This window comes from Tauraco erythrolophus, chromosome 11 (genome assembly GCF_009769465.1).
Source record: "Tauraco erythrolophus isolate bTauEry1 chromosome 11, bTauEry1.pri, whole genome shotgun sequence".
Classification (NCBI taxonomy): domain Eukaryota; kingdom Metazoa; phylum Chordata; class Aves; order Musophagiformes; family Musophagidae; genus Tauraco; species Tauraco erythrolophus.
Window position 1 is genome coordinate 17,257,460 of NC_141475.1, and position 13,786 is coordinate 17,271,245.

At 46.1% G+C, this 13,786-nt stretch overlaps 1 protein-coding gene across 1 annotated transcript in view; it reads left to right on the forward strand.

Moving 5' to 3' along the window:
* P3H2 (prolyl 3-hydroxylase 2) overlaps positions 1 to 13,786 on the forward strand; it is a 73,173-nt gene that overhangs the window by 44,410 nt on the left and 14,977 nt on the right. Inside the window, exon 2 of the mRNA XM_086618280.1 lies at positions 13,183 to 13,329. Within this exon, the coding sequence (XP_086474406.1) occupies positions 13,183 to 13,329 (147 nt within the window). The remainder of the gene's footprint in view (positions 1 to 13,182; positions 13,330 to 13,786) is intronic.

The following is a 13,786-nucleotide window of genomic DNA, read 5'->3' on the forward strand; positions in this document are numbered from 1 at the left end:
TTTTATGCAATAATTAACCAATGGTTTGATTTGAGGGCGATATTCCAAGCTCTATTACAAGCAAGCCAATTGTAACTGAACATCCCAGCCAGCCCCAGCACAAAGGAGGGATTTGAAAGTGCTGCTCTGTGCACAGCGCCTTTGGCAAAAGCTCCTTCATCCCGCTGCTGGATCGTATGTTCTGATAAAGAAACGGAGCTGAGGGGGCTTGTTTCGCTCCTTTGAGGAATGGCGCTGGAGCCAGTGACCCTGAGATCTGGTTCTGATTTGTCATGAGACGTCGGACTCCTTACCTGCAAGCCAGGGAAAATGATACCTCTTTGCAGGGGCCTCACAGGGCTCAGCTAAGATTAATAAGGGAGGGAGGGGAGATGAAATAGCTGTGATTTTTTATTGTTGTTATTAATGATGTAGAGTGAAGCCAGGGCATCTCTGAATAATCACTGCAGTTTGCCTTGTGAGATTTGGCTGCCTTTTTTCTCTCCCCTCTACTAAATTGGAGTAAAGTTTGACTTTGTAGAGGAGGGCTCAGAAACCAACATTTCTCAGTGTCTGAAGAAAAAGCGGAGCGTTTCCTGGTGTAATTAGGTCCAGGCTCTCAGGAAATGAAGGCTGTCTAGTTGATAAGTGTTTAGTAATGATTACCAAGCTATGGCTGGGGAAAGCGAGCAAAATGTTTTCATTTCAGAAGCAGCAAATCCAGCTGAGACTTGTGGCGTGTGTCATGTATGGAGGCAGTTGTCCAAGTGGTATGCAGCCTCGCTTGCTGAAGCAAGAACCAAATTTACCCTGGTGTAACTCCACAGGAGATGCTGGAGCTGCACCAAGAGTCTGAGCAGCAGCAGGCACTGTCTGTAAGATGCCCCTGGGCTGAGTGATGGAGGTGTCATTCTGGAGACTGGTGTTGCTCTTCTCTCAAAGCTGGCAATTCCTCTCTCAAATTAGTCACAATGCTCATTGAAGCTTGGGGAGCCGGAGTAGGGTAAGAGTCACATTTGCAAGGGTAGAATTACATCCTCTCCAAATGAAATACATATTTCTTCAGTAGTGCTGGATAAACTGAAGGTGGAAGTGCATGAAGGTGGGTTCTTCAGTGTGCTTTCATACCTTGTGTCAGCCTCAGCTGCAGCAATCAGAAGCTCTTAAGAAAGAAGACCTCTCCTCCAGGATTTGCAGGATCAGATTTTTCTGAGTATATGTCCAACAGTTGCTACATTATGAAACCAACACAGTCCATCTCATGTCAGCATACTCATCCTGTCCACCAAGAGAGCGCCCTTGAGATCTGATGTGCTCTTATGGTCCTGGATGAGAGGGTGGCTTGTGGGCACCCTCCCCTGCCCTGTTTCGTCTGCCTTCATTTCAGAAGATGCATTTTTGTGGGAAAACTCATCCCTGTTACTCAGATGGGTTTGAGTTTTAGTGTAACAAATGTTGGAGGAACCTGAGGAAGTTTGCAGTGCTGCTGCAATGGCTCTTACCTTCCAGGCAACTGCCTCCACATCCTGACAATTCTACCATGGCCTAGCGGTAGGTCTTTCTCAGCCACGCATATACTGCAGTGAAAATAATACACTGATGTCTTAAAATCTCCCAAATCCCTTATTTATTGCAGCTTGTATAAATATGTTCCGGAAAGGCTTACACAGCTCCCCGGAGCATAGGTCCATCAGGGGCTTTTAAGCACAGTGGTCCAGAGGCAAATCCTGACTCAGGAAGCCTGTAAGCTCTGCTTTTGCTGGTGATACCCTGTGTGCCAGGGTCACTGTGTACCTGCCATGTCCTTACGCTCTGCCCACAAGTGTCCACCCGGCCACTGTTGGGGGAAGGTTCCTGGGATCTGTGAGCATTTGGCCTGAGCTAGCTTGGCAGCCTGTGCAGGTAGTGCCCCTTGCAGGACCTTTCCTTTGCTTTCCAGACCAGCTGAGATTATACCGCAGAACTATAGATGTATTTTCACTTCCCTCCCTTTTGCTACAAGCATTACTTCCTTGCAGAAAGTAAATGCAATTCCTCAACGCTGGTCCAGTAGTGGTGAATCTATTGGATCAACATAGAAGTTTCTTTGCAAAGACAGCAGTTTTCTCCAAAGGCATAAGCTCACTTTGTTTCCCTGTGGCTTCAGCCGGTTCCCCTCATGGTGAGGACAGCCAACCCCTGATCTGTAGGTCTTCTTTAGTCTTTGCAAAATGCTTGTTGAATTGGAACAGTGATGTGATGATTTATTTAATCAGGTCTGCAGTGCCCTAATGTTTCACCATCACAATGGTTTCCAAGCATTCAGCAGTTGTGAGTCGTGATTCGTTTATAACTTGGGCCCTGGAAAGGATATTCCAGAAATATTGTGTCTGGAAAAAAAAGTGATAATTAAAACCATTTCCTTGAAGACTGTCAAGGGTTTTGAGTGAGGGGACGATGCAGCGATATGCTATGAGTCTGCTTTCTCCTTGGGAATTACGGTTTGTTTGCTTCTCCCTTTGCTGAACCGGTGTGGCTCAGGGCAGAGAGAGATAACAACCTCCTTCTCAGATAGCACAGTCCTGTTTGCAGTCCACCCTCAGGGCTATGCACTCTGCTTTTCAAGCAAATGCTCTGGTGTTTATTTTATTAACAGACCATAATCACTGTCAGGGTCGGTAGCTTCTGTGGGAGATGACCTTTCTGTTGCTTAGGGAAGAGATAGGAAGAAGCATTCTTCACGCTTGGGACAGGGTTTAGATAATCCATTTGACAAAACTCTGTTTATGTCAGAAGAGGGCTGCAAAAAAGGAGTATCATTTTGTCACCAGATGAGTGTGGCGTCCTGACTCCAGGGTGGTCATGAGTAATCCATGTGTCCTCTCAGAAAGGAGTTTTCTAGAGGCATGTGTAGCTGTTTGGATGATGATGTGTAACAGCAGACAAGCATATGCATTTTCACAGGAAACTTTGGCTCTCAAAGGGCATTCAACAGCTCATCATGTCTGACTCTTTTAAAAGGTGCTGAGCCATTGCTAAATCCTGGAAAGGGAGGAAAGTTTCTGCTGTAAGAATTTTCCTGTTTGTCTCGGATTTTTCTGTTGTGTTTTTCTTGAGTGTTTTAGTAATTATTTCTATAGAGGTACCAAGGCAGAGACAGCTTGGTTAGGAGTCTGCCCCAGTTCCTGATGTTATCAACTAGTGCAGCTCAACTAGTTGCAATGTCCAGGAAGGCAGGATGCTAGAGAAAATTCACATTTAAACTGTAAAGCTGCTGCTTTATGGGTCTCAGAGAGGGAAGATAAATACAAGGAGGAAAAACGCAGAATCTGGAAAACAGAATATGTCACAGTTCTGCTAATTTTGAGTCCAGTCTCCAATTTGCGTTGCTGCATTCTTGCAAACATACCAGAGAAATGCCATTGATCCTTTCCAGGCAGAAGTACTGATGGCTGGAAGTTTGCCGGAGTAAGCTGCTTTGCCTCATTCTTGGCGCATGGATGGCATCAGCCTGTCATGCACAGCCCCCAGGTCATTCACCATCGCTTGTGTAGTATTTGTTAATCAACTCAGTCATGAGAGTCTCATCCCCTCATTGGGAGAGGAGGTTGTGTGTCGCCGTTGTTTTAATGAAGTCCTGTACTGATGGAAAGTCTTTTGATAGAGACGTGGTGCAGCGTGCTTTGGCCTTCATCCTCCTTAGAATAAACACTATTAAGTTTGTTTCTGTGCCAATGACTCTGTGTTGCGGATTATACTCGTGTTGGGATCTTAGACACCGTAACACTGTCTGAAAAATCACTGTCCAGTGATCCTCTCCCAAGTATCCCCCATTCCATCTCTGTGTCATCACTGCAGTTCTTTCATCACAGATGAGTTTGCTTTGTTTCTGGCCCGAATCAAATGCCTTCGGGTTCCTGAGGCTGGAAGACTTTGTGGAAACGTAGAATATTGTTATGTTCCTGTGACATGTCTGTTGCTGGAGATGCTTCCCCTTGTCTTCCCTGTCTGCTTCTCCCTTGACTCACATGATGCACCCCTCAGCCCTTTTAACTGCCCGCCAAGTTTGTTTTGTTCTGTTTTTCCTCTGAAAGCATGCCATTAGTTTTAGCCTTAATCAGATTGAAGCATTCCAGCCTTGACCTTCTTCCCTTCACAGGCAAAGGGCTCCCTCACTCCTTGCTGGTGGGTTTAGTAAGATTCACCTCTCTCCTCCCAGGTATTTCCGAGACTTTCTGCAGAGGGCTACGTGCCTCTCTGTCAATATATCAGTTGATATGAGGTCCCTTCCAGCCTATGCCATTCTATGACTCTATGATATATCAGGTGAAAGCTCATTATTTGTCTAACAGGCTGTGGCCCACGGGACTCTTGCTGGTGGTCCATGAGGCGGGGATAGTCATGTACTGCTTGTTTCCAGCTGCTCAATTTCATTAGCACAGGCTGATATTTCCCAGGTGTGCAACAACTGGGGCTGCCGCTGGGATGCTGTAACAGGAGGAAAGACTTCTGCATGAGAAGGCCTCTGCTCTGGAAAGCCTGGCTGGCTTTATACTCCCCATCTTTTAGTATTTAGCACTGCTTGTTGTCTTTAGTCTTTAAGTGTATGGCTCCTCCTGTGCTACTGATCTCTGATGGCCACTGGCTTATCTGTAATTGCTGACTGAGGAAAACTCTGGGGTGTAGGAGCCTTGTGGATAACCATCTGCACAGATTCCTGAGGGCTGAATATATTCCACCTCTTCTAGTGGAAATTATAAGGGAAGCTCTTACTTAGCTTTCCAATGATCCTGGCATCCTTAAAAATAGAGAAAGGATCCATTTCTAGCCAGACATGGCTTTCAGAGGAGCTGCTCAGAGACCTCCCGTGGCCCAGGGTAATTTGCACCACTGATTGTGGCATGGCTGGCAGTGTGGTTGTGTGTTTGCATCTGGAGGGAGGGGGACAACTGGCCAGCTACCAGCTGATAGAAGGGACTGTTTTTTGTGCAGAGTAGTGTGCTGAAATCCATGTTCTGCCAGCTCCTGTCTGTGATCTCAGCTGCTGTCTACGGCACAGAGGGAAGAGTCCCATTGACAAGGGTTTTCTTGCCCAAGCTTTAAAACCCAGTTCTAGGGGTTTTATTTTTTGCCAGGAGAGCCCACATTGTATGTTCTAGGAATTTTTCCTCGTTGAAAATGCTGTTTCACACACAACTTAGCTGTCAGCAGAGTGTGATAGACAGAACTGAGTGTTTACACAGGACAAAAATCTGGCTTGGAGAGTTTTTCACAATCAGCCGAATCGAAGGTTCAGTAAACACAAACACATTTCCCACTGCTTCCTCCGTGGATGAATCCTGCAATGCCCCAGTGTGTTCGAGATTTATGTGGGAAGGGTCCTTCCTGTTGAGAAGTGGTTTTGCAAGTTACTTGCTGTGAGTAATGTCCTGCTCCTTGTGCAGTGTTTGTTACACCACGTGTGCATGGAAGCATATAATGCACAGCCAGAAACTTGTGAAAATCTTCATTCTTACCTGACTGTGACAGTTTAAGAGGAGCATGTCAGAGAGGGAAGGAAGTGTCTCAGTCTAATTTGCTTTCTCGATGCAAATGGCCTTTTCAGGCTGGGGGATGCAGTTGGTCCCTTCGGCATGTACATGTGAATGCTTCCGTAAAATACTGCTAGCGTGGCCCAAGTGAGTGATTTGTTAGGAAATCTGACTTCTGTCTTGGTTAATTGAAAGAATTTGTTTTGTGAAGAATATTGAAGTGATTTGTTCAGTTTAGTTTTAAATTTCCAAGCATCTGCCACTTTCTGGAGACTAATTCAATGTCTAGTCAGCTCTTTTGACCATGTACCTACCAAGCCACATATGTTTGTGTACTGAAAAATTGCTTGTTGGAATAACAAAAAACCCCAAACCCTTCTGAAGTTTCCTTTCTCATGAGAAGTTTTCCCTGAGCCAATTCCCCAGATTTGTTCTGGTTTGGATTTGAGTTTGCCAGAGCGACTGGTGAGCAGCAGCACACAGCGAGGCACGTTGGGGTGGTCTGAGAAGAACCGTCCAAAGCACATTGGAGGTTGTTTGCCTTTTGAAAATGGAGGAGACCTCTGAAAAGATGCATGTGGAGCCTCCAGGAAGGCATCAAACCTGCGCCTCATTACAGTAGTAGCAAGGAGGGGAGACCAGCACTATTGATCTTGAGTTGGAAGACAAGAAACTGGTAAACTCTTCGGAGAACAGGGGATGGTGTTTTAGTGAACTCAAAGGCTGCTTCATGTCTTTGTCGCTTGGTACCTATTCCCTACACTTGACAAAGGCCCTTTTCTGCCATATGCTTGCCGTGTTCTCTGATTTGAGTGTTTCTGCAGGGTCAGCGGGTGCCATCTTGGGTTGCAGACAGCTCAAGCATCCTTCTGCAAGTGTGCGATCCCATCAGCAGAGGGAAAATATCCTGATTAACTTCTCTGGAGAATTTTTTCCTTTTTCATTTGCAATAATAAAATAGTTGAGACAAGGTCACATGCTATTTATAGCCATCTCACTGCTGCTTGCTTCTACTTGCCCAGGCAGTAAACTCTGCATAGACACAACGAGATTAATCCTTCATGACACTGAACCTTTTATTTCCCTTGTTATCTGTGCTTACTGACTCCAGAACCTCCCTCCTCTGTGGAGCCCAGTGCACTAAGCCTTTGATATAACACAGCAGCAGTGGAGCTGTGGAAAAGTTTAAAAAAAAACATTATCTGTTCAGCAAACCAGGAGTTGTCTGAAAGTTTGAGACTTTGGTTTCTAGGTCAGCTAAATGGTTTCAAATTTTTTTCTTGCAAGCTCCATGCGCCAGGCTCATGCACTCAGCAATTAACTGAGGTTTTGTGCAGGTAGGTCCAGTCTTGGCATGGCAAGAAACGCTGGGATTTTGAGGGATCTGACACGTTTTCCAGTGCATAAGCCTTACCCACCAAAAAAAAGTTGTTTACATTCAAAGTGTGTCTTATGCGCTGAAGATACCTTAATATAGAAAGAGATTGGGTTACGATAGTCACACGGAATGTGTGGCAGCTGCCAATATCTGATAATATGTTCAATGAAATGAGAAATCAGTGTCAAAAACAGTGGAAGGTCTTCGTTATATCATACCCTGTGTCCCCTTGTCTCAGACAATCAAAATCGAGATTGCTTTGGCTACATTTTTGCTAAAATCCTCTGACTTTTGCATCTCTTTTTTCCTTGTTTTTGCCATGAAAACTTAAGCGTGAGCTGGGAGCACATGAACACCTGTAGATGTTCTGACTACAACTGCTTCCCTTCATAAGCAGCACTATGTCAGTCTTCGATGTAAGCAAAGCAGTGGTGGTGGTACGGCCACTGTGCCCCCGGCTGCAAGAGCAGACTGTAAAGCTGTGCAATGCTCATCTCTCAGAGCTGGCACAACGCCTGTTCCAGTTCCTTATCCACACTGCCGAGCACTAGAGAGCAAACTTTAAGGACTGCAAGTTTAGGGTCATTGTAGCTAAACCCACGGTGCTGTTGTGTGGTGTGTCTCCTAGGGAAGGGGCTAGAGGTTTATGCAGGCTTGCTGAGCATCGGGCATGAGAGGGGCTTCGGTTGGAATTCGTGCGTCTGCAAATAGTGAGGACAAGTGTGAACTCAGCGCAGGTGCCTGCATGTGGAGCTGAGCCAGTCCGCGCTGTTTTCGAGTGGGGGTTAGCGATGAGGTGAATCCTGTGTGTTCTTTTTGAGGGACGCAGCAGCTGAAGTGATGATAAAATCAAAGAGCAAGTTAGACACGTTCCAGTGAGACAGTTTATTTCCTAAGCGTGGCAAGTTGGTGAGAGGGGCCTTACAGGTACAAATCTGATTGCTTGGCATAGAGTGTACTGGCTGATACGTAGCTTGACAAGTACCAAAATGACTATATACCATTAAGGGACTGTTAACATTAAATTGTATGTTTCATCACGCTGCCTGTGAAAGCTTCTTAAAGGATTTTTCTCTATGGTTATCAATGAGAATTGGCATCGATTGTATAGTGATATTCAAGATTTTCACTCAAGGTCCTTTCTCCAGCCTGTGCTTGGTCCTTTTTAATGCTCCAGTTAAAACAGCCTTCCTATTCCAAGCCACTGCTGTAAGTTGGAAGCCACTGTCCCATTGAAGTCCAGGACAGCACTGTCCCAGATGGGAATGAAACCAGGCGTTTGACATATAATAAGGGATAATGGCTTTAAACTGAAAGAGAGTAGATTTAGATTAGATATAAGGAAGAAATCTTTTACTGTGAGGATGTGAAGCACTGGAACAGGTTGCCCAGAGAAGTTGTGGGTGCCCCATCCCTGGAACTATTCAAAGCCATGTTGGATGAACCTTTGAGCAACCTGATCTAGTGGAAGGTGTCCCTGCTTATGGCAGAGGGTTTTGGAGCTAGGTGATCTTTAAGGTCCCTTCCAACTTAAACCATTCTATGATTCTATGATTTGCAGTTTTCTGAAATTCTGTAGTCTGAGGTTTTGCTTCTTAAATAATTTCCTTGTTTTTCTGTGAAATGAAACACTCCTAACATTTGAATGAGGAAAAAAAATGTTTTTCAGCATCAAAACCCGGAAAGCACTTGAATGTTGTATTTTCCCTTTCTTCGCTCTAGCTCTTGGCATGGTAAGGTCAAAATGGACAGGGTGTTCCCGAGGCTCTCTCAGTGCTGGTGTTCTGATTTCGTGTCTCCTCTCTGGCTAAAATACACAGAGTTCGGTGCAAAGCTGCAGTGATAGTCCAGCAATGTCATTCCAGTGGGGTGAACAAGCCCCATTAGAGCACATACTAAGGTTGTGATTCTACAGTTGTCATCTTTTCCTTGCTGATTTTCATTCAGTACAAAGTTCAAAATCCCCCTGTGTTACATGCTTGCATATGCTTATGGTCCCTGAGTTGCTTGCCATCTAAGTAAACAAAATGATTACCCTGTGGGGGGAATGCTATTATTTGTATTGTTATTCATTTAAAACAATGGAAAATCAGGCATAAAGAAAACAAAATGTTTTTTTCCAGTGGCTGCACAGTGAGATTGCGACAGGGCCAGGAACTGAGTCCAGGTGTCCTGAGTCCCAGCCCAGACCTTTAAACACCAAAATATCCTCCTCCTTGTGAATTTAGAATGTTTTGGCAAAAGTTTCCCCAGAGTGTTTCATAATTAATATCAGTGCTAGTCTCTGAACGTGTCTTACCAGTTAGGAATTTGCTTTTATATACATGCATCCACTTAAAAACTCCCCCAAACTTAGCAGCTGTTGACTTCTTTGTGTTACTTGAATGTTTCTAAGGCAAATATGGAATGTGATAAATTGAAAAGTGTTGAGTTGAAACATTCTGCTTCGAGTCTGCTTAGCTAAATCCAAAGGTCATCTCTGCTGTGAAGAACCAGCAGGATTAGACACAGTATGAGCCTTGTTTCGAGGGTGGGAAAGGGATTTTCTGTTATGTCTAGAAACAATTCCTATCTCACACGAGTGGATTTTTACCCAGGCAGAACTAAGCCCATCCTAGGATCTGTGACAGTTTTTGACAGCTTTCTGAAAAGAAGCTAGAACCAAAGGATTCTCAAAGAACCAAAAGGACATCCCACAACAGATTGTTGTGGCTTGTGTCTCGAGGGACCAGTTCCCTTGCTCAGATCCATTTGGTCTCTTTTAAGTCTGCACAGACAGGATGCTGTCTGTGAACAGAGATCTGTGGTGTGGTGTGGAAGAATGCAGTTCTCCCGAGCAGCTCGAATAGTGGCTTAATAGCAGTCTTCTGGATCAGGTCAGCAGCTCATGTGCCTCCAACAAACCTCTTGCCCCATCTTGACCTCTCTAATTAGCAGCTGCAGTGGCAGTCCCACCTACACTCAGCATGACCTGAAAATTCCCATCATAAGATGCTCTGATTGGTCTGTTATCCTGTATCAGATACTATCCAGCTGTGATGAGCTTTTCCAGGATGGGATTATGTTGAGGCAAGCTTTTTCAGGATGGGATGTATGTTTCTCAATAGGAATGTCCCTTTTTAAAAAAAAAAATAAAATTCTACACTGAAGGGGCTTGTTTGTTTTTTTTTTTTGTGCTGCCCTGGATAAAAAATTCTTACAGTCATATTGCTCACTTCTTGAGAAGCCAAAGGGTTATGCTGGAGAGTAGTTCTGCTGGAGAGTAGTGTCCTTAGGAAAACTCCAAGCGAAGGACTGGAATAGATCTTGTTTTTGCAGTAGAAGCTGGCTTCCCTGCATATGTTGTCAGCACAGAGCTAATCCTGAAAAACTTTTGATGTTTACACGAGGCAAATTTTTTGCGTTTCTGTGGGCATCGCAGCACAGCGGTGCTTTGCTGTTCAAAGGGCAGATCTGGGGATGGGGCTGAGATGCCGTCTGACTGGAGCTTTCATCTTCCTTTTGGAGGTATTCACGCGTGCTTCATTGGCCAGCTCTGCTCTGGCCTTTCTGGGAACTGGACGAGCAATTTTGGCTGTGCTGGAGCAGCAGATGGGGTTTAGGAGAGTACCCGCCTGGTGTGGGTCTGGCCCTGTGGCGACAGCTGGACTTTTCCTCCAAAAAGTCTTCATGTGCCTGGGCACCTGCTTTCGAAACATCTCCATTCCCAAGTGAGCAATGTGAGAGTGTGTCCAGAATGGCTCATCTGATATAAAAGTGCCAACTTCACAAATTCCCTGATAGATTTGGGTGTGTGCTCCCATTCAATGTCTCCTGATCAGAATCATCCAAGCATCTCTATCAAGCTCAGCCAGTGATTTCCAACAGCTGTGATGTCTCCAGTTGCCACTGGTTTGACTCACGGTAGCCCCCTTGTTTGCTCTGCAGACTGGTTTTGCACTCGTCCTGATTTAAACAGCCCCAGAGCGCAAATGAAAGCGCGGGGCACTTCTCAGGGGGATTTGCTGTGTGCCGGGAGGCTTGGTGTGTGTCCCGGTGTGCTCCACAGCTTTCCCGCTTCCCTTCCCTTTAAGCTGGGCTCCCAATCACTGTCATATCTCTCTCTCCCCCCCTTTCCCACCATCCTTCTCTCCCATTTTTTTAACGCAAAAACTGTTTTCAGCAGCTTGCTGCACTTTCTAATTCCACCTTGTTTTGAGGAAAAGCCAAAGAAAACCTGTTACAGTCATTTTTAAATATTCGCCACTTGGAAATTGCGTTTGGGAGCGGAGATTCAAAAGGCACCGGCTGTTTCCTTTGCGCCGTTAGGGAAGGTTACCTTGCAAAAATAATGCATGTCTTCGCCCGGTATTTGCCTGAGTCTTGCCAAGCTTTACGTGCAGTAGGAAAGGAGGCATCATTCTGCCAGTTAAACAACTGAGGCATTTGATTAACGCAGACAGCCCCACTTTCCAAATAGGAACAGATTTCCAGAGTGATTTGGTGTGGACTCGGTGCTTCCAAGGGGACTCTCCTTGCCCAGCTAAATCAAAGCTATTGCTCTTGCCCCACTCTGGCCATTCCTGCTCATAAAAAGAGGACTTCTTGCCATGCTGTTGCTGCAACCGAGTGGCCTGATCAAATCCTTCACATTTTTTCTCTTAATATTTCACCACAAAGCTCTCACAAGCCACACATGCAAAATTGCCATAGGATACATACACAGGGGCATCCCTCAAGGAGAAGGCCCCATGATTTCACCCAGATGTCAGTCCCACTTGGTTCATGTGCTATTGGATGTGCATTTTAATTTTAAAGATGGTTGCAAACACTTCTGCAAAGGTAACAAGCAACCTGTTGACCAGGTGGGTACTCAGACAATTGACAGTTCAGCCACATCTCTGAAGATAATCATATGTCAGAGATTAAACTAGTTATTGTATGTGTGGCTGAGGATGAGTGTTTGTATACCCTCTCTGAGCCCCTGAGAAATGCAGGGTACTAGGCAATTCACAGGGGCTCACTGAAAGAGGTTTTGGGTGTTTCTCATGGCTTGGCTGAAAGGCAAGCTGTAGTTAATGCTCATGAAGTTCATGCAAATATTAATCCAGGGTTAAGGAGCCCCGAGGAAGCCACCATTGTCTCCCAGGATGAGCAGGGTCTTGAGGGCAGCCATGGCCTCACCTCACCTCACATGGCCTCTCTGCCCTACTCCAGGCATAGGATAACAGGATGTGAAGCTCTTGCTTCTCTGCAGGTCTCTTTTTCAGTTCTCATCATTTTGCTGGTCGGGTTGCCTGGTGGGTAAGTGTGCAGGTTTCTGCAGATGAGCTGCCATACCGTGGCAGCAGTGCAGGGTAGACATGCTTGAGCCGGCTGGCTCCGGTGCCTCAGGAGGAGCCTAGCAGCAGTGGCAGGGGCACGGTGTGGGTTTCGCTGTCAAGAACACTTGGACACAGCCTTGCCAGGGCTAGCATTAGCCTGGTCCTGGCTAACAAGCTTGGGTGAGCCTGCTCAGCCTGCAGACATATCCCAGGGGCCTGACTCTGCACCTTGCTGGTACTCAGTGGTGTTGGCTTTCTTTCAGGAGTGCATGCATTAGCTGTAGAAGTGGCTTCTCTCCTGCTAGGTCATGCAGATGTTGCACCTGAACATCTGTCGTGTTCCCCATGCTCCCGGCAGCTGCTGTGGGTGTGTTCAGCACTAGCGTTTCTGTTTGTTCAGGAGGCTTTCTCCAGGGTGAAACTAATATCTGGTCTCAGTTCTGAATCTCTAAATCCAAAGTAACTTGATATACCAAGATAAACTCTTTATATCTTTGCCACAATCAGCAGAGTCTGGGTTTTTGCAGCTATACTAAGCTGAGCTTAATAGTTTACAAGCAGAAGCCCTTAGCCTGGACATAGCTCAGCCTCCAAGGCTTGTAAAGAGAGCAGTCTAAGCAGCTACTTTCCCCTCTTCTCTTCATCTCATATCTCATGAGACCGTCTCTCCATCTGGGACTGTGCAGGGGGTTGGAGCAGCTGAGTTCAGAGGATGTGCAGCTGGAAGAGAGGCTGGACCCCATTGCCAACAGACCATGTCACAGACAGAGGAGTGACCTGCCTGCCTCTAGGGAACTCCTGCTCTCTTGACTTTCCTTGAATGGGGCTTTCCTCTCATTTCAGCCATTTTCTTTAACCTCTGCTTTCAGATTTTCCTTGGTTATCCCATCACTGCCCAGCCTAGTGGTGTCAAAAGGGTGTCAGAAGGATAGATGTCACAGGGTGCAGCATAGACTGCCGTATTTACTGTCCTGCATCACCAGCTCACTTGGTCTTTCTTATCTCGTTACAGCTGAACAAGCTGGAGGAGGCAGCAAACGCAGCTCACACCTTCTTCATGGCAAACCCCGAGCACATGGAGATACAGCAGGACATCGAGAACTACAAGACCACAGCAGGGAAGGTCAGCTTGATTGACCGGGAGGCCAGACAGCACATGGTGAGTCTGAGCTAGAAAGGTGCCCAGGTTAAATGTCAAGCAGTCTGGAGAGAAGAGATTTAGGAGGCCAGGAGAGTGTCATCTGTTAGTGAGGAGATTCTTGCTGAGGTGCATATTACAGCACAGCAGAACAAACTCTCCCTTTCGGAGCTCTCCCTTAAGGCAAGCCAGCTCCTGCTTTTCCAAGGCACTCTCTGCTGTTTGTTTGATGGCTGCGTCCCCAACGTAGTCCCTCTCTTCAGGGAACTCTGAGGTCATCCACGGCTGTGAACACGTACCAGCAGGCAGCGTTGATGGAAGCCTCCATGGGCACTGACGGACAGATCTTGGCTTATGTGTGTTCCTTTTGAGCTGGGTTCTCCCACAAGACACAAGGAAGGAGAAGTGGCCATTTGGTGTAATTAATGGAGGTTCTAAGACAGATCTGCCTGGGTCAAGTGCAGTCTTTCCCCTTGGC